Below are 20,643 nucleotides of genomic sequence, written 5' to 3'. Positions count from 1 at the left end.
CTGGTGACGTAAATATTCGGAAACCTCTGACCATGCTTCCGGTTTGGGTGTGTCATCCTTCACCCTAATGTTTTTATGCGCTGCAGTTTTGATTTTAGAGATTATAAATGCGGTAAAGTGCCAATGTCCCATTTTTATAACTAACAGTTTATACTCTCAAACAAGGCGATAGAAAAACCTTCCTTGTGAAAGTCGCTACATGCTATTCATTTCCAGAGACTCCGCTTTTATTGTGAAAACGTCAAACCGGATGTTGCTATACGATACCGATGCGCTGGAACTGCGGGACAGGCGTCTGCCATGGCGGAGGTAAACCTATGGTTTAGCTTTCGTTAAAAAGGTTTTCGGGCTGGTGGCAGTGAAAAGGGTTTTAAAAGGCAGCGGTGGTTTATTTTGAGGGGTGAATATAAACATTTTTTATTTTCCAGGGGTGTCGGGTTGCCGGATAGAAACGTAAGCTAACGTGTTTTTCAGCTAACGACCATCTCCTCCGTCAGAAACATGTTTTTCCACCTTATTTTTATATTCCCTTTTGGCACGGATGGCAATTTTCATATTTTGTGGTTATTGTGTGAGAGGTTCTAATTTACAGGAGCAATAAGGTGCTAACGTCATGTTCATCCGCTCGACCAGTGGCGTAACTAGGAAATGCTCAGCGGGCTGTCCAGGCACAGGACAGGGCAGGTTAGGGTTAGCTTAACGAGCCTTTAACAGAGGACTACATAAGTATTGTTTCCGTGGAGAATTAAAATCTTAGACTGGAAAGTGTTCAGTACAATGTGTCAAGAATTTCAGTAACCGCTCTTTTTTTTGCTTTCATTAAATATTTATAAATGAATAGAAGCAGCAACTTCCCCTCAGAAGTGGACTTGTTAAATTTATTAACTTTGGTAAAGTACACCAATGAGTTGGAAAGATAATTACCCATAACCTCATTCTTGCTGCTCAGAATATTAAAAAAAATAAATTTAGACCATAAAAATGGAAAACCATCAACGCAATTAGTTGCGCCTTTAGTATTTGTGAGGGGTTTGTAAGGTAAACATGCAATACTGTTTTATATGTTTAGCTCTAGAATTATTTACTGATCCTTTTTCACCAAAAATCTGACTGCGTTGTTTATTTTGACAGACTTATGTATGTTTTCTTTATTTCTGAGCAGAAAAAAAATCAGTTGACTTTCAGCTCAGTTTTATTTATATAGAGCCAGTTCACAACACAGGTCATCTGAAGGCACGAAGGGTATGAATTCCTTAATTAATATTCATTTAATCTGTTATATCTTAGGAGAGATGCCCATCTCCTTTCCTATCAAAAACAAACTTGGTGGTTGAATGAAAATACCTCAATCAAAATTTGCCAAATGTGTTATAATTTTGCGCAGGACCGACCGTGTAAGCTTGATATATTTCCCTATGTGATCGTAATTGAAAAGCAGCTCATGAACACGGTCTCAGTGTAGAGTAAGCGGCGGTATAAAGCCTGTTCACTCGGGAGGAGACAACTATGTGCTCACGCTGTACAGATGCTGATGAAGATGCTCAGTCATCCAGGTCATGGTCATTCCAAAAAAAACAAAGCAACTGGACTTGTTTTCCGTAGTCTGAAGACATTTCGCTTCTTATCCAGAAAGCTTTCTCAATTCAAAAAGTCTGGAGTATTGTGGAGTATCAAGCTTTATACTACTGCCTAACTAAGGCCCTGTAATGGCTTATACATGCTGTACAGAGGCAGCTGACGTCTCCACACCACTGCGGCTTCCTGAAAAACCGCTGACTCGGTGATGCTTACAACAGGCTGGAAGAAAGCAAGGGTTCCTGTGGAGTTTTTCCTCTTTCTTTTCCGACGAACCGCCAGTCAGATCAGAGGCAGCGCCGGGCGCCCACTGGCTGTCGGCCAAAACCCGCCGTTGCTTCCGGTTTGTGCTAACTTCCCTCACATTTGTCCAGACCCACAGCTTACAGGACCTCCAGCAGCCGGCCGTGTCCTCCAAGGTCTTCATCCACAGAGACTACAGCACGGGAACAATCTGCAGGTTCCAGACCAAGTTCCCCTCTGAGCTGGAGTCCAGGGTATGGTGACCGCTCTTGTTTCGTTTTAATTGGTTGAAGCGGTGCCCTGTTATCAGGAGCGGTGGCCGTATAAACCGGTGGCGTTCTTCCAGCTCGACAGGCAGCAGTTCGAGGAGACCATGCAGGGGCTGAACAACCTGTACGCCGAGGCAGAGAAGCTCGGGGGGATGTCTTACCTGGAGAGCTGCTTGGCTTGCCTGACTGCCTACACCATCTACTTCTGCATGGAGACGCACTACGAAAAGGTAAAGCTCCTTCGCTGCGACGGTCATACGCTGCGATACACCTCAGCCCATCGCCGCTCTGAGCTGCGCTGCTGTCTGTCTACATGCAGGTGCTGAAGAAGATCGCCACGTACGTAACGGACCAGAATGAGAAGATTTACGCTCCCAGAGGCTTACTGCTGACCGACCCCATAGAGAGAGGCCTCAGAGTCGTATCCTTTGCTTGGCTTTTACAAACACAGGATATATATGGGTTTATTCGCCATTGGAACTCAAAGGCCGACCAGCGGGCTGTTCCCTGGCTGCATGACCAACTTTAGGCCAAAGCTACTGAATGTGGTTCATGCAAGAGGAAATGCTGTTATAATTATAAGGGCAAAGATTAGAACGGAGGGAGAGGGACATTTTTTTTTTTTTCGGAACCATGATTTTTAAATAATTAATATTCAAATCGTGCTTTTAAACATTTCCTTTAACTGGTCCGCTCTCAGGTTGAGATCACCATCTTTGAAGACACAAGCATCGGCTCCGGAAGATAAAACAACGCAAAGACATCCGAAAGCCTTCCAGCTAAAGAGTCGGCTACACGCCCTGAGGGTCCAAGCCTGTGCACATGCAGCCGAAGTTACGAGGCCTGCATACCTCGCTCAAAAGAGAACACAAACATGATAACGCAGCGTTTGCTATCTTTCCCAACGTATGGTTCTAGAAGTTGCCGATGGGAATCGTCGGCACGAAGCCGAAAGACAGAAATCTACTTTATATCCAGCGTTGTTGTTTTTTTTTCTATCCTGGAGCACGACTTTGCTCCGTGTCTTACTTCAGTGAATCGACTGGTGCCTGACCAGATACTCTCCGTCTGTTTCACAGAGCATATCCAGACCTCCTCGCCTGAATTCTATACATACTCTTAATGTGAGCTTTTGTTTTTTTTCTTGTAATTTATAAATACTCTGTATGTATGTTTGTACCTGCCGTTTCTTGTCTTTTTATACTCAAGACGTTGTCTAAAACCAGAGTTAATGAAATGTGCCATTTTGTGTTCATTGCCACCTTCTCCGCATTCATTCAGTTTGAGGTATTTAGAACATTTAAAGACGGTTAATGTGTTGTGAAGACCTTGAACAGAGGGTTAATGTTAGCAATTTGACGGTTGCAACATTTGCTTGCCCGGTTTCCTATTGTGAAAAAGAATGTAAGGGTTTGCGAGTGGGGACATGTCTTAGAAATTGTAAATTGTTGACGTTTCTGGTTTTGAAGATCGGAGCATGTTTGCCAAGTTCCCCTCCGACGAAGCCCATACATTTTGAGAACCGTCTAATTGCAGGTGATATCATACACAGCTGAATCGTGCGGCGCATTATTCGTTAGCATTAAACACCGTAGACGATTAGAAATCTCCACAGCCGATTTTCTTTGTATACTTGTCCATAATCCTGTTTTATTTAAATAAAATGCCGTTACCTGAAATGTTGACCTTTTGCAAAGTTTTTTTTATTAGAGTGTTTCTATTTGCAAAAGTAAAAAGGTGCATTTCAATATCATTATTTTTTTATCTTTGTAATTTAACACAAAAAGTAAAACTCAAATTCATCAGACGTCTTTTATTTTGGTGATTACTGCCTACAGCTACACGAGGTCAGCAGAAAGAGAATTTCTAACGCAGAAATGCAGCCTACAGTACTTACACAACACGTGGTCGGGGCTCCTTTTGCATGAATTGCTAAATCCCTGCATGGCATGGGGTGGTGGCTTCGCTAAAGTGTTAAAGGTCGCTTTAATAGCTGCATCCTGGTCGTTTACACTGTTGGTTCTGGTGAGTCCTATCTTGCTCTTGACAATACTCCATAGAGTCTCTACGGTTTAGGTTAACTTCATTTAATGGCCAATCAACCACAAGCAAGCAGTTAAACTAGGTATTTAAATTGATAACGGGTGCGGGCAGGTGCCAAGTTGTGCTAAACATGAACGCATGAATAATAAACATGAAGTTCCGGACAGAAGGTATGGCTCATCCAAATGTTCACCAACAGGTACATAAGTTTCACTTGACACCAGCCAGCTTGGATACTCTGACACTGCGTTCTTCCTCTCCAGGCTGCAGCTATTCCAGTCAAATTTACACCTTTTTCAGCCACGGTTTTTCCTTCCACTGAACTTTCCATATGTGCTTGCTCTGCAAAAACAGAACAGAAAATAACAAACAAAAAAATTCTTGAAATGAGTGTATTTGTACTTGATTTGATTAGGCAAATAAGATTATCTGCTAATGGGATGAGAATTTTGACCCCTAAAATAGCATAATTAGATATACTGGACTTGAAATAGATGAGTTGTTCCTATTTTAGGTGCAAAAATCTTATTCCATTGGCAGGTCATTTTATTTACCTGCTCAAATCAAGGATAAATACACTAACTTCAAGAAAATTTTAATTACTTTTAATTCCATTTTTGCAGTGTGGATCCAGCACCATGACTATAAAGTGGTCATAATATAACATTTGTATTTTAAAAATACCTTTACATGTGTCTTATGTAATGTTCCATTTTCACCTAATGAAATAGATTTTTATTATGTGTGCATCAAAAGTTACACAATGCGTCATCTATATAATATTTCAGTAATGGTTACACTTTTTGAATCGAATTAGAGAAACAAATGAACATTTCGATGACGCGCTTACTCACAGACATACACCTGCTGTTTTTTTTCCCCAAAGATCAATTTCCCGGAAGGTTTTCATGTTTTTCAGGGGGCTCTTATTTAGGTATCCGGGTGGTGCTTTTATTTTGAAAGCAACAAACCGGATCTGCCGCGGCTCCCGCAGCCGGAAAGAGGAAGCGCGGAAATCGTAAACATGTCTTGTTAGTGTGAACATGGTAGCGGGTTGTTGAAAACTCTGCTGACTCTCCTTTCCTCTCTTTTAACCCCTGGCAGCTGCGAGTAGAAGCAAAAAGCGGCTAACGACGCCCCTTATCCAGAGTCTCTAGCTCTTTTTTAACTTTTTAATTCGCACTTCAGACCACCGACGCAGGACAAAGTATTAATTTCTCTGCCCTGCTTGGCTTCAGACAGCGCCGGGCGGAGCTGCCCAGTCCAACAAAACCCGACTTATCTCATCGTTTTTCTGCCATATTCACCGCCGGTAACCTGCATTTATGGGCTGTAGCGTTTTGGCTTAGTTAGCCCAGCCACTCGTTAATTTCAACCCCGCGAAGCTGGTGGGAAATTCAGCAGCGACGCCGTTTCCCCCTGGTTCTCCACCCTGGCGGTTCCTTGCTTCGATGGCGTTTACCTCCCAAAGCAAGAAAATCAGTTCCTGCATCATGTTTTGGATGATCTGGAAACATACAAACAGAAAAGAACCCCTAAAACGTAAGTAGTAGCATAAACTCGAACATGTTTTTTTTAGATCTCGTTTTTACCAGCAGCTGCACACACACAGGGTGCCTCATCATTGTGTAAAGTATTACATAAGTATTAATAATCACCACATCATGTTATGTCGAGTTGTTTTGGTGACCATACGATTTTTGCCAATACAACAAAGTGTGTTATGATTTCTGATCGATATGATTGAATATTATTATTTACATTGATATCAACAGACCAAAAACAAACAAATATGATTGGAATATTTTATTTCTGAGCTCTTATACGGGCCTCAGACATTTAAATCACAAACGGCCTTCTTTTAATTTTAAAATAATAAGAATATATCACCTGTTCACTATAGTCACATGCCTAAATTTAAAAATAATGACAATATGCAATTTTAATTTTTTATTTATTTATTTATTCATTTCAAATGCTGTGTAAACTCCTGGTCACAAGCAGCTCCTCCCAGCAAGAATTAAATATAATTAGGCGATTAGGATCCTGGATAGGAAGCCAGTCATTTACATCGTTGTCATTATTACTTAGAAAAACAAAACCACCTTTTGAAAACTGTATAAAATTCTAAATGTAGGTTACAGCTGCTGAAAGGGGGACGGTATTTGATACTTGGCACTTGTCTTTGTACAAACTAAACTAAAAACGCTCGGTGTATAAAAATAAAGCACAGACTGATATTAGTGGTTAACCAACAAGCATTTTAAGATAAGCTTATCTATTTAGCACTTTTCAGTAATAATAAGACCTTCCAAGTGCTGTAAGTGGACAGAAAACATTACAGCCATAAAGGAAATAAGCTAAATAAATCCATGACCAGAATTCTTTCATACATTAACAAAACATACAGACAGACCGAGCGTCATCACTAAACATTGAAAGAAAGACACTGCTTGGTAATAATGGCAGAGCTGTCATTTGCTCGCTGCCTCCTGAGGAGTCCTGCATCTTACGCATGTAAACAACACTTTAAAACCCCCATTTATTCTAGTTAAAAATGTACAGACCATAGACGCTGACATCTTTGCTCGCTTGCCCTTTGTGTGTGTGTGTGTGTGTGTGTCCCTGCACAGCGTGCTCCTGTTCCCCCCCTTACCCAGCAGACTGCGATACCTGATCCACAGGACGGTGGAAGACATGCCAGACCTCACTACCTTCTCTGTAGGGGAGAGCTGGTGCCGTAGGGTGGTGGTCTGCCCTTTTGAGCTCAGGTACACATTTCTCCTTTTTTTTTCCCTTTTTTTTTTTTTTTTTTTTTGTACGCCTCTTTGATGAAGATGAAGCTGGTTCATATCGTCGAGAAACATCGCACAGGTTGTCAGTGTTATTTTGCAGCTTTGCGACGTTTGATTAACAAGGCCGGCCGTTGAACAAACCGAAGATGTCTCTCTTCCTGCAGGGCCGACTCCGAAGGACACAGTGACGTGGAGAGCGGCGGCGGCCCCTCCGAGGGGCCCCCAGGCAGCAGCGCGGCGACGGAACCCGACGTCAAGGCGAAGCCTTCGACCGCGGCACAAAGCCGGACGCCTAAAAGGCCGGACAAGCCCCTCTACACGCCGCGGGCCGCCCGTCAGAGAGTGTCTCTGCAAAACCCCCAAGGCTCCCCCGCTAACAAGGGCCCGGAAAGTTCTGCTCAGTGTAGCAGCGTCTCTGTTGGCGGTCCTCCTGACCCTAAAGCCACACACCGCACAGATGACTCCGCCTCCTCCGCACAGGAACCCTGCGGCGCCGACGGCGTAACCAGCGAGCCTGATGGCGATTCAGAGCTCTGTACCCAGGAAAGAACTGGGCATTCAGCGCCGGGGCGGCACGACGGCGACACCCCCGCCTGGGACCGGACCCGGTCGTCCTTCGCAGAGATGAAGCTGGAGGAGGCGAAGGGAGACGACTCCAGCGGTGTCCGGACCGAAGACACCGACACAGATGATGTAACTGAACTGGTAGGTGGCGTTGATGTTTACGCTGTTGTCTTTGCTAGACTTCTGATTTAGATTTTCAACCTTTTTTTTATGAGGCGGGCGTCTCTCAACAGATGCAACAATGTAATGAAACGATATAGAATGGATGGAAATGTTATTTTAAAAAAAAATAACATTTCCATTGAATAAAAACGGCGTACCTCTCTCAACAATCAATGGAAATCTCCTTACTGGCATTATGGCCGACAGGACCTTTTTATAATGGCTGAGCAGCTCTTTGGACGTTTCTGCAGATATTTTACCAACTTATTCTATCGATGAGCTCCAAGTCTTTGAGGTTGGAAGCACTCCTTCCACCTTATTAGCTATCAGATGCAAGTCGGGACTCCAGGACATTTGTGTTGCTTTCAATCAGAAGGAACATGTTAGGAAATATAAAAGATTACTTATAACCTGAAAGTTGCAGATGTCGGCTTAACTCCCCGATGTTCACGTGACGTTGGGGTGCTTTCTGCTGTCCTTTCAGATTACGACGCATCTCAAAGAGACAGACGTCTCTGTCGAGCTTGCTCACAACGACTTCTCCATCTACGAGAACGTGTTTCTTAACTCGGACGACTTCAGCCACGTCATTGAGATCTACGACTTCCCGGCTGTGCTCAAGACGGACGACCTTCTTGATGCCTTCACAGAATATAGGTGAGAGGAGACAGTTCTGACCTACATATTACTCCGAATGTAAATGATTTTTCAATGTAAGGCTGGAAAATGGATTTCCAGTGCTGTTCTTAAATCTTCGTTTACTGTAGTTCCTGGAGAGAAATCAGAAAGGGCTAAATTTAACACGTTACCTCTATGTCAAGAAACAGAGATCGGAGGCCGGCCACACACAGTTCTGATCGGTGCATCTGTAGTTCTAATGTCGGGTTTTACACGAACGCATCTTGTTTAGATGCTTTCGTAGCACTTGTGTGGCACTAACAGTTGATAATAAGCTAGTGAGCTGCTATGGTAAATATTATCACGGCTGCTTAAGACCAGGTAAGTCGGAGGTCTAGGAGACGACCACTGAAGCTGTTGCAATTAAAGAAGCAGACGGTGAAGTACGTGTGGCGCTGGTACCATGTAAAAAGTGAAAATAAAACAGAAGACCCCAAATATTTACAATACTGCACTCAAGTACCAGTATTCAGTATCAGGTGAACAAAATCACTGAGGGGCCACCAGGGGGCGCTATGGGGTCCTTAGAAAATTGGAGGGAAAAAATATGCCAAAAAAAAAAGTCAAACTATTTTTTCATTATTACAAAATGTAATTTAATAGTTTTTTTTTTTTATAATTATTATTAAATATTACTTGTATTATAATATCATATTGAGAAGAGACACTCGAGGGATTTAAAACTCAACCTTGAGGCTCTTGCCCTGTCCAACAGCCTGACGGGTCACTAAAATGCCTTCTCCCTTTTGCAACAACATACTTGTGTGAGTCTGGCTTTGCGACTTTAAAAAGCACTCCAAACTAAACATCGACCACATTACCTCTTGGACAGTGACACGCCCTCCCACGACACATCTGAGAGAGGTTTGATTTCGTTCGTTCTGGTCTCATCATCAACAGTTTGTTGAAAGGTTTGTTATTCAGTGGGAACATAATACAGGGTTGAAAACATCTTAGTCAGCGTTCTGATGCTAACACACATGTAAGAATTACTAAATAGTGAATAAAAGTAGGAAAAGGACCAGGATGTTTTCAAAACTCATTTATCATTTAGGCTCTAAAGCTACAGTGGATAGTATACATGGAAAGTTATTTATGTGTTAGAATGTTCTAGTCAAGTCTTGAGAACCCTTTGTCATGTTCCTTCTGTATAACGAAGCACCACTTTGTGATGCTCTATCAAATAAGATCCTTGACGTTTGACGGCTATATCTAGACAATTTTTCCAAAAATTTTGAAATACAAATTAGGGCTCTGCGATATATTGCTAATAAGTCTTCAGCGTATTGTTAGTGTGCGTATTATTCACATCGCAAAGGAGTGTGTGCAGCGCTGTAATTCCTGGCTAATATATATTCCCAGTGTCATGAACTTGTATTTTTCATACTAATGTAATTTCTAGTTAGTTGGACAGGGTTAAAAAAAAAATAAACAAAAATATAAATATACGGATAAGAAAAAAAATTAAACGAACAGAAACATACCCCTGTGATCTGAAGTAATGTCAGCCTCCTTACCTTGCGTAACTCTGTTTTATTTGATAATTTTTGTGTTTTTTTTGCCTTTACATTCACAAAACATACATTTTTTATCCCACTTAAAGGGAACTGTCTACCTTCACTGCTTTCCCAAATTCTTCCTGTAACTTTTGCTATGAGGACTAATTAAAGGTCCGTCCCAGACAGACAGATAAGAAAAATAGTCAGCCTAGCTTACATCATGTGGTCTAAATTTGTCACCAAATGTCTGTTTTAGGGCTGGACAATGCTACAATAGCAATATATATCAATCAATAGACGTATATTCCTGATAGAAAATAAATAAATAAATAGAATAACAGTTTTCCTTCCTGTTATATTCTAGCCATGTTGGTTAATATTACAGTCATTATATCCTCCCAACCAATCACAAACGCAGACCCAGGAACGCTCTGTCACTAAGCTCCGCCCCCTTCAGAGAGCACTCTTTCTTTTTTTCCTCTTTTTTTTTAAAACTCAGTTTAGGTAAAAAGTTTGTTGAATAAAGGTTTGAGTTTAAAGTCAGTATTTGTGTCTTTATCTAATAATAGGTCGCTAAGCAACAGCATAAAATGTCCAGGGCTGCACTTATATATCTGTTTTGAATTTGTTGATAATTATCGATATCGATGAATATGATTTCTATTTTATAGATATGTTTTTTTTTTTTATATTGTCCAGCCCTAAGCTGTTTTCCATGTCTGTTTCTGAATCCTCCGCGTAACGATCCCGTCCTCTTTCTTTACCTTTCCCTCCTCCCGCTGCGTCTCAAGTGACGGTGGGATGAAGATCAAGTGGGTGGACAACACGCACGCTCTGGGTGTCTTCTCCAGCGAGGCGGCAGGTCAGGCTTATCTCTTTTCTCCCCCCCCCACTGTTCCCTAAACGTGATGAGCTGTGTCTGTGACTAACGGCGGCGGTTGTGTCGTTAACCACAGCGCTCCACGCCCTCTCTATCTGCCACCCACTGCTGAAAACCCGAGCTCTTTCTGAGGGGAGTAAAAAAGCCCAGGGGAAGGCCGTCAGAAGGGCAGGTGGGGCACTATTAGGAACAGTGGCCTCGGTAAGGCCTCCACGGCTAAAGCTGTAGATTAAAACGCTCTGTGTTCTCTTGGAAGAATTTCTGCAGCCCGTCAAGGAGCGTCCGAGGACGGACTGCGCAGTGGCCAAACGGATGGTGACCAGAGCTTTAGGCATTCAGGGACGAGGCCGACTGCACAGGTACTGAGGTGAGTCGGATAAGGTGCTGCTCAATCATCTGGTTTCCTGCTCTTTAATGGGAGGTTCTGGTTCTGTGAGTGGTTTAAAACCATACTGATGGTGTTTTTGTGCTTTAAAAGCTGCTGATCAAAAGGCTCAACATGGCATGGATACAGCATAGAGAGATGTGGACAGAGGTGTTTCCATAATATTCACGCCCCTTTTTCACATACTGTCACATTACAACTACAAAGACCAACACAAAGTGGTATACACTTGTACACAAGTAGAAAGACGACGATACATGATTTAAAGGATTTTTTACACATAAAAAACTGAAAAGAGCACTATGAAGAAGTATTCAGCCCCCCTGAGTCAATACTTTGTGAAAACCACCTTTTGCTGTGATTCTAGCTGTAAGTTTTTTAGAGTATGTTTCTACCAGCTTTGGTCGTCTAGAGACTGAATTATTTTGCCCATTCCTTTTTGCAAAACAGCTCAAGCTCAGTCAGATTAGATGGAGAGCATTTATGAACAGTGGTTTCCAGATCTTGCCACATATTCTCCACTGGGTTTAGGTCTGGACTTTGACTGGGCCATTTAACACATGGATATGTTTTTTTTAAAAACCATTCCACTGTAGTCCTGGCTTTACGTTTAGGGTCGTTGTCCTGCTGGAAGGTGAACCTCCGCCCCCAGTCTCAGGTTTGTTGCAGACTCCCAACAGGTTTTCTTCCGAGACTGCCCTGTATACGGCTCCATCCATCTTCCCTGTCCCTGCTGAAGAGAAGCAGCATGATGCTGCCACCACCATATCTGACAGTGGGGATGATGTGTTCAGTGTAAAATGCAGTGTTAGTTCTCCGCCACATAAAACGTTTCGCACTGTGGCCAAAAGATGCAATTTTGGTCTTGTCTGACCAAAGCACCTTCCTCCACATGTTTGCTCTGTCCCCAACATGGCTTCTTGCAAACCCGGCTTCTTATTCTTTCAACAATGGCTGTCTTCTTGCCACTCTTCCATAAGGACCACATTTGTGCAGCAGATGATTAATAATTGTCCTGTGGACAGATCCCCCCCACCTGAGCTGTAGATCTCTGCAGTTCATCCAGAGTCACCATGGGCCTCTTGGCTGCATCTCTGATCAGTGCTTTTAGGTGGGCGGCCTTGTCTTGGTAGGTCTAAAGCTGTGCCATACTCTATTTCTGGGTGATGGATTGAACAGTTCTTTGTGAGATGTTGAAAGCTTGGGAAATCTTTAAACTTCTCCACAACTCAATCCCTGATTCATACACTGTCATGGTGCTGTTTACTCCCCAATATTCTCCTAACCAACCACAGAGGCCGTCACAGAGCGGCTGTAGTTCTGAGATTAGATCACACCCAGATGGACTCTCTTCAGTCCACATGGAGCAAACATCAGGCAACTTCTGAAGGCAATTGGTTAAACTCTGAATACTTTTGCATGCTGCACCTTTCAGTTTTTTATTTGTAAAAAATGTTTTTAGTCACCTGTCATGTTCTTTCTACTTCACAATAGTATCTACATCTTTGTTTTGGTCTTTAAATGTATGTTTTGTGGCTGTGGTGTGACACAATGTGGAAAAGCTCACAGGCGTGAATACTTTTGCAAGCCGCTGTACACGGACGTGGAGAGATGCACAGGCAGGGATGATTGAAACAGGCTCTCTGCTTTCAGCATGTTTTATTTCAAAGTGTTTCCACATTCACCTCAATATATTAAAACAATCAGCAACCGAAAACGAAGGATTCTCACATTTCTACATTCAAACTCTTTTTCCACATACATGCATTTCTCTTACAGTATTTTTTCACAATGTCACCGCAGTCCCTGACGGAGATCGTTGAACAGGACACTTAGGAAATAGGCAGATGAGAATGTGTGTGTGTGTATATGGTGAATTCAAAAAGAAACACAAAGCCTTTTTTTTCTCTTTAATTTTGGCTTCAATGTATGACAGAAAGCTCTCATCACAGACGTCGGGGGGGAGAAACACTGCAGGAACTGATTCCTGACAACCTTTGGCATCTGTTGCACAGGACTCTTCCAGAAATTGTACATCTTGACTTGGTTTTGCTGTCATTTAAAAGTGGATACAATTTCTCACAATTTTTCAGCTAGTTGACTTCAATCCTGACAGCAGCAGCTTCGTCTTCCCAGGCGCTTCCCTGCCAGCGCTGGATCGGCAATCACAACATTTATTTTGAGCGCTGAGCTCATTTCTGGACTCTCCAATGCATTGAGGCCAAATCTGGTCTCTGCCGCTTGCGTTTCATCCCAGCTGTCGGGGGTAAACGCACAGCTTTGACGAGTTAAATCAGCAGACTAGGCAGAAGACGGGTTCAGTCCACGCAAAGGAAGCACTGGTTATAAAAGTTGTCTGAGTTTTGGGTCTGACGCACATTTTAAAGCTTTGGTTTCCAACACATCCATCTCCACACTGTTTAATAAGTTACGTGGCTGCAACCTCCGTTGCGCCGCGAGCACCAGGTCAAAAAAAACGACACGACCACGAAGAGCGAGACACACTAAAAGACACGACCGGATGGGGTTAATGCACTTAGTTGAACAAGTAGTTTGTTTTCCTACTGAGCCATTATTTATTGTACCGGCTGGGCCCTGAGCACAATCCCAGCACTGCTCCAAGGGAGCGGCGTCACACAGCGCCCTCTAGTGGTTAACAGTGTTCCTGGCGCCGTCCTTTGGGGATGCGTCCTGCTCTGGTCTACCTGTGTGACAGCTGGTTGGTCAGCAGCCCGGGGAAGGGGTCGTCTGCGTCTGAGCTCAGTGTGCCACCTGCAGAGTCACATGAACACAAAGAAACCATCAATCTCTTGGAAATAACAAGCCTTATGCTGAATTTGTGCTTCCGTTTCAGCTTTTTTTTTTTTTTTCCCTCTCTGGTTTCTACAGCTGGACCGGACCCGTCTCTACTCCAACGCGACAGAAGAGCCTCCGGCGAGCTGCAGCTGGTCTGGGAGCAGCAACAAAATGTCTCTGTAGCTCCTGTTCACTATTAAGGCCTCAGCGGTGAATAAATTAGGATGAAATTTATATTTTTTAGGTCATTTTAGATAGTTTCTAAAGTGGTTCTGAAGAACATTTTATTGCACGTTGGTTTGACGTCTAGTTTCCTGGCTTTATTCAAGACGTGTTTTGTTTCCATCTCTTACCCACAGGAAAGAGGGCTGGTTGCACATATTGGAAGTGTTGATTTTGTTTTTAACGTATTAAACTTCTCCACCGTTAGTTAAATATTCTACATTCAGCAATGTTTGATGCTTTATGTTAAAACTGTTCATTAAACAAAGATTTGACATTGTTCATTGTAATTTGTTTTGTTTAAGAGACAAAGACTGACTTTGTCTCGGGCAGATTCCAAGCTCTTCAATATGTAATATTTATTCTGTTTCTAATATACAGTTTTTTTTTTTTTTAATTGGTCATTTGAGCCCTCGATGTTCCTGAAGGCACCGCTCTTATGAGGACCAAAAAATGTCACAATTTACTTGGTTCTAAATGATAAAATGCCACATATCTATATTTATCTAGATCTATCCAGGCATCTTGATACAATGTGCAGCTTTTCAGGAAACATGAAATAATTGAATACTAAATACCTCAATACATTTATATAGACTTGCCGCTGAGAAAAAGTTGATAAGATAAGAGTCAAACTGTGTGTTAAAGAGCAATTGTTACAGATTTGGTATATTTACATGTAGAAATGTAGAAATAATAATATGATGCTTCGCTGATTTGATCGCGGGACTTTTGGTTCTCCACAGGTTCTCCTGTCACCTTGTTACTGTTCTCATCAGGGTTGAATCTTTATAGGAGTGTTCAAACAATGTCTGACGCACAAAAAGTGTTCAATTTTATATTTAAAAAAAAATAAAATAATAAACTTCAGCTCCTAATCACAGACTTTTATAAACCCCAACACCGGTTTGTTTGATTATTTATCTCTGCACTGTTTTTTTATTAGTCACATTGTTCGGCTTTCTACGGTACTGCACGATCATATGAAAACATTGTGTGTATAGTTCATATTCTAGTGTTTTACATAGGGGGAAAACATGAAAACAAAGAACACTGGATTAGAAATGTGGTTCCATGTTTGTGTGTGTAAACAACATGAATGTAGGATTTTGTGACTTACACCATAATGGGTTTTAGCCGAAAACCGTAAGCTCTGTTCACGTGAAGAGAATTATGTTCATGCCTCGCTGACGTGTTAGGTACAGCAAATGTTCACGAGGGAGCATCCTCACCTATATGACAGTTGTAGGTCCATATCCGGTGTCCGTCGTAGCGGCTGCGGCACTTCATGATGTTGTTGGTGTAATCGGACTCTGCAACCTCATAGTTTGGGTTTATCACGACCTGAAAGATGGAGAACAGTGTTAGGACAGTGGTTTATTTGGGGTCATTTAAGAGCTTTAACTGCAGCGACTTAGTTTTTAACAATCTATTAATTGGTTTTGTGTTCTTTACGACATTTGCGACACTAAATGTGGAGGAAAAAGCCGACGCAGAGAGATTGGGTCTGTCTGATCTAAAAGGAGGCCGCTGGCTGCTCTGGGAAGGACTTTTCCCACCAGAGGGAGGAGAACGCTAAACGCGGACGAGACAAACTGAGCGGATGCTGTACCTGGAGGATGTAATCTCCCGGCTTCACGTCTGTGATGTCGATCCACTGGCAGTCTATGTCGTGCCTGTAGGTGTCCCAGCAGCCCACCGTGATGCCCTGAGAGCCAAAGTTGGCACATTCGTACCTTTTCTGTATACCTAAGTTCAGAGCAGACGTTGAAACAAAGAACATTTATTACATCAAAGAGCCTGACCTCCACCAGAGAGCAAGATTGTAGAATCTTTCCTTAAATACAAGACGCTTTAACTCTTAAAAAGGAGTCCCTGTGTGTGACGTAATGAAACAGGAAGACAAGTGGTTGACGTTACCTTCGTCACAGTGGGTGTCCTCCAGACAGAAGCTGGCTTTATGTCCCTCTGCTACTTTAGTGCCGTTCAGGCTCACCAGGTCATAGTGGGTGAAAACCTCCATGCTGTGGTAGTGTCTGGGTTACACAGGGAGAGGAGGAGCGTCATAAACACGTCACAATGCTCATACATTTTGTTAAGAGGCTGTTTAAATCCTGAGTTTGACCCAATGCTAAGAAGAGCAAAGCTAGCTGCTGGAGATTCTAGTTAAACTGCATCAGAGGAGCCGACGAGGCGCTACAGTCACTGGCTGGTCCCTCCTGCCCAGCTCTCACCTGTGACACTCGTGCCACACCCAGGAATGAGGAGACGCCCGGGGCCTGAAGTCCGACAGGCCGTTGTTCTGGATCTGGGAGGAGAAGCGCAGGAGGCGGCGGTAGGAGTTTGGGTCGGCTTTGTCGGCGGTGCTGGACAGGCAGCGCTCTTCGTGGGCGCACTGCAGAGCATACAGGGGCCGGTCCTCCAGGTACGTGGTCTGCTCCACCACCTGAGCGCTGAGGACCAGGTCTGGGGCCGCTGGGGATGAGAAGTCAAAATAACGGATAATTATTTCTTGAACTATTTTAGGCAGCAACTATTCAGCATTTTCAGCACACAAATGTATTCACACCCCTGGCACTTATTCCTCATTCTGTCACATTTCAAGCTTTAATGGGTTTTATAGTCATTTGAATGTAACAAACAAAGTCGCTCTGAGAATCTGAAAAGTGTGGCATGCATGGTTGTATATTTTTAGTTCTGCATTTAGCCCTCCCTGAGTCAATACTCAGTAGAACCACCTTTGATCACAACTACAGCTGCGATTCTTTTAGGTTCTGTCTTTGCTCATATAAAGATGGAAATTAATCTGAATTGGGTTTAGGTCTGGACTTTGACTGGGCCGTTCTAACACATGAATGTGCTTTAATCTGAACCGCTCTTTGCCAGCTTTGGTTGTATGTTTATTAGAGCTGCAGGATCTCGGTAAATACTGCCATGACAAAATCTGTTTTAGTACATGGTGTTGGAGAGAGTTATCCCCACACCATGCTGCCACTGCCGTGTGTGTCAGAACATTTACTTTTGGTTGAATCTGACCAGAGCGTCTTCTTCCACACTTTTACTGTGTCGTCTTCATGGCTTCCTGCAAGCTGCACTTTAATTCAATTGGTGGCTTGATAAATAAAATGATCTAAAATGTTTTTTTTTTTGTTTTTTTTTATTAAAAATGTTTCTAAAGTCTCCAACTTCACAAACACACACGTCTCTGTCTGCCAATCGCATAAAGTCTCAATGAAACACATTTAGTCTTGTGGTTGTAATATGACAAAATGTGTCAAATAATACTATGTTAATGTACATAGGCACACCTGATATTTTAGGAGCTGAACAGCTCATTTTAAATTATCATTATTATCATTATTATTATTGTTATTAGGTGGGATTCCACAGGAACGTGGTGCTTTTTGTTCGGTTTCTTACTCTGAGTGCAGGAAACTCCAGCAGCGAAGCGTCCTCCTCCCTTTGGGCAGCTGACATGTTTGCCATGATGCAGACACTGATCCAGAGTCAGCTCAGTTCCTGAGCACCTCACTCCGCTCATCACCACAGAGTCAGCTGACGCGTCTCCCTGCCAGTACCACGTCTCCTGATCCATTCAGTCAGAAATCACACAATTAGCCGAACGGTCAACATTTAAAAACGCAAAAGGCCTGAGCCTCCGAAAAGGTGCTTCCCTAAGCTTAGCCATCCGAACAAGACACAAGAGCAGTTAGCCTGACTTTTCAGCTGCAACATTACAAATAAGAACTTCTTTTATTTTATTTTTTTAGTAGTTTTTAAGCCTCCATTTGATCAATTATTAACATATTACACATACTCGACTGCATTGGATAGAACAACGGTTTCTTTTACTTTATTCCTGATCATGCACACTATAACTTCCTTATTGGCAAATATTTATATAAAATAAGAACTGTTTAAATCCAAGCAAAATCCAACGAAGGTTTGTATAAATAATAACCTTGTTACTTGCAAAGCCAAACCGATGAAGATAAGATGCCTGCGACTGTTTTGGAAACACTGAACTCACTGTTGGCATGAATCCAGTCAAATCATTTATTCCCCCACACACACAGTTTGGAAGGGGTTGCCCAGATGTCTCTCCCCCCCCCCCCCCCCCCCACCACCACCCAGCCCTGACTCAGCCTTGTTGCACAACCTTGCAGACCAAATGGAAATCTTGTCCAAGGGAAAAGTCAGATTTTCCACCAACTTTCATAAAGTGGAGGAGATGTGCAAACGCAGCTGAACTGGGGGTGGATGGTGGGCGCGGCGCGGGGGGGGCATGTCATTGCCGGCTGTGCTGACGGGAAGAACAGATATGCAGAGCTGCAGATTTAAGATTGCTGTTCCATCTGGTGCTTCGGGTTCGCCTGGGAAAACCATTTCTGAGGAATACGTGCGGCGGACTCTTCACGGGTCTGAAGAGGTCCTGCCCTGCTGCAGAAACCGTACATTCACACCGCTCAGAGGAGATGTGTGGATTATGTGGGGCTGAAATTTAAACTGGCCCCCCCAAAAAAAGACCCTCTTCAGTAAACAGCAATCAGCAGATCTGGTCCAGGTTCTACCCATGAAGCCCCCGCAGCCACCGACACATGTCCCCCATGATTCACTTGCTAGCTTCCTGATTTGGACCATCTAACGCCATAAACTGCCAACATCTTTACTGGGGGGCTTTCGCTCAATCTGCTCTCACCTCATGACACAAAAGGAGCTCCAACCGGGACACCAGTGTGACGCGGCCTCGGTGTTTCCAGAACGCACGCTCCGCTGTACTTCAAAGATCTGCTCACAGTTTTCCCCTGAAGTCCTGCTGAGAGGCTGCACTCTTAAATTTGTCGCAGGTTTACCTCCATTAAGCAGCCTTTCCTCCTTACCGCCTGTTTTTGATGTTTCTAAGCGAGAGCCATCTTTATTTTGCCCTCTGGGATAAATAAAGCTGAGGCCTGCTAGTGACACAGAGAGCTAACGGCCACGCGAACGCCTTCACTGAACAGACTTAAACTGGGAAGTCCTGGCAGGCTGATGTAATCTCATCCGTTTCTCGTGTGGCTCTAACCCATCATCATCATCATTATCATCATCATCATCATCATCATCTCCTGCAGAACTGCAGTGACGTAAACCGCTTTTTATTAGCACTTCATTGCGGAAACTGCTATTCACGGTCATTCACAGAATCTCCTCTTTCCGGATAGAGAATAATTACGAGTTCTGACTACAGTCTTGTTAAAACACGCAAGAAGCAAAACCAAATTTTCCTCAGAAAAACATGCGATGAACAGATCCCCAAAAAATCTAAACCTGCTTATCTTCAGGACTTTTATGACTGGCAGATTTCCCTTTAGACGTTAACAAATAAAAGCCTGTACACAGTCCGCATAAAAAAAACGAACATTGTTCTCTTAGTCGTGGAAGAAGGAAGAAGAAAAAAGAAGGTCAGTACTGGCCAGGGTATGTCATGATTTCACAGGAGCAGCTGAGCTCCTGGGAAGCCCTCCTAGGTCTCTGGGGCTTTTGTTAGTGTAGTAGCCACGCCCGCTTCAATTGGTTTCAGCATTTGTCAGAGAGGAAACAAGCAAAAGATGGAACGTGTCCAGAAGCTGCAAGAACAGAACGATGTGATCTTGTTCTTGCAGCCCTGGGAGAGAGAACAGATTTGCCTGGTGCTGAGGAGCATTTTAAAGGGATAGGAAACAGCCAGGTTAGCTGAGACGACGGGGAAACACCCCAACTTTCACATGGCAGGCTTTGCTTTACGGTCAGAATTAGTATAATTATTATTTTTTAGAAAAGTTACCTGGAAAGCATGGCTGGCAAAGCCCAGGCCCAGCTGTCTGCACACCACCATAGCCTCCATGGTCCCCCAGCTGTCGCTGCACACCGTGCCCCACACCAGAGAGCCGTTCCTCTCCGCCAGGACCTCCACGCGGCCCTCCGAGGGGTTACGGCCGCCGCTCAACCGCAGCTGAGGACAGAGACCGGGTTGCTTCACACGAGGGAGGGGGGCACTTTGTTTCCTTGAGATGCACGAACCAGACGGCGTCAACTCACCCTGCTGTTGAAGCCCATGGCGGGAACGTTACACCTGACCGCCGCATCCTCCTCGTGGCTGCAGCCCACGGAGTCACGGTTGAAGAAGCATTCAGTCAGAGACTTTTCAAAGCCGGAGCACTCCACCTCGTTCATGTGGACCGGCCCGACCCCTGCGGGGAAACGGCGAGCACGTGAGAAAGTCTGCTCAGTTAATGAGGAACACCTTTTTAAAAAAAGATCTTAAACCTTTCAGCATCTGTAATCTCTCTCTATCACCAAGGAAGGGAAATCTGACCTTTTTGTTACACCACTATTATTTTTGGGCGCGCTAGCTCCGACTGCAGCGTCTACGAATGGATTAAAAGCACAGATCTCGTTTTTTCTGAGCGCCTTCATTCGGGACAGATGAGTGTAACGTTGCCCTGCGAAGGAAACACTCAGCCTGACATCACAGATGAGAACGAAACTCTGAAGGGTCATAAGAGCAAATATC

At 43.6% G+C, this 20,643-nt stretch overlaps 3 protein-coding genes across 3 annotated transcripts in view; 2 read left to right on the top strand and 1 right to left on the bottom strand.

Moving 5' to 3' along the window:
- The first annotated feature begins 204 nt into the window (after positions 1-204).
- On the top strand, positions 205-3,772 carry LOC105931821 (golgin subfamily A member 7). Its single transcript, XM_021320589.2, has 5 exons — positions 205-309; positions 1,950-2,072; positions 2,165-2,317; positions 2,407-2,508; positions 2,788-3,772. The coding sequence occupies exons 1-5, from the start codon at positions 301-303 to the stop codon at positions 2,833-2,835; spliced, it is 435 nt and encodes a 144-aa protein (XP_021176264.1). The 5' UTR covers positions 205-300; the 3' UTR covers positions 2,836-3,772.
- Positions 3,773-5,114: 1,342 nt separating this feature from the next.
- On the top strand, positions 5,115-14,393 carry r3hcc1 (R3H domain and coiled-coil containing 1). Its single transcript, XM_012870697.3, has 8 exons — positions 5,115-5,672; positions 6,764-6,901; positions 7,090-7,630; positions 8,136-8,308; positions 10,620-10,690; positions 10,785-10,880; positions 10,965-11,075; positions 13,983-14,393. Exons 2-7 carry the CDS (start codon positions 6,828-6,830, stop codon positions 11,072-11,074), a joined length of 1,065 nt encoding a protein of 354 aa, XP_012726151.2. The 5' UTR covers positions 5,115-5,672; positions 6,764-6,827; the 3' UTR covers position 11,075; positions 13,983-14,393.
- The window catches only part of loxl2a (lysyl oxidase-like 2a), a 30,593-nt gene continuing 22,683 nt past the window's right edge, over positions 12,734-20,643 (bottom strand). Inside the window, exons 7-14 of the mRNA XM_036151524.1 lie at positions 20,169-20,320; positions 19,915-20,082; positions 17,532-17,697; positions 16,346-16,586; positions 16,032-16,147; positions 15,724-15,860; positions 15,344-15,455; positions 12,734-13,865 (exon numbers count right to left, since the gene is read on the bottom strand). Coding sequence (XP_036007417.1) covers positions 13,795-13,865; positions 15,344-15,455; positions 15,724-15,860; positions 16,032-16,147; positions 16,346-16,586; positions 17,532-17,697; positions 19,915-20,082; positions 20,169-20,320 — 1,163 coding nt within the window. The 3' untranslated portion in view covers positions 12,734-13,794. The remainder of the gene's footprint in view (positions 13,866-15,343; positions 15,456-15,723; positions 15,861-16,031; positions 16,148-16,345; positions 16,587-17,531; positions 17,698-19,914; positions 20,083-20,168; positions 20,321-20,643) is intronic.

This window comes from Fundulus heteroclitus, chromosome 20 (assembly GCF_011125445.2).
Source record: "Fundulus heteroclitus isolate FHET01 chromosome 20, MU-UCD_Fhet_4.1, whole genome shotgun sequence".
NCBI lineage: Eukaryota > Metazoa > Chordata > Actinopteri > Cyprinodontiformes > Fundulidae > Fundulus > Fundulus heteroclitus.
This window is presented reverse-complemented; position numbering and strand designations above follow the sequence as displayed.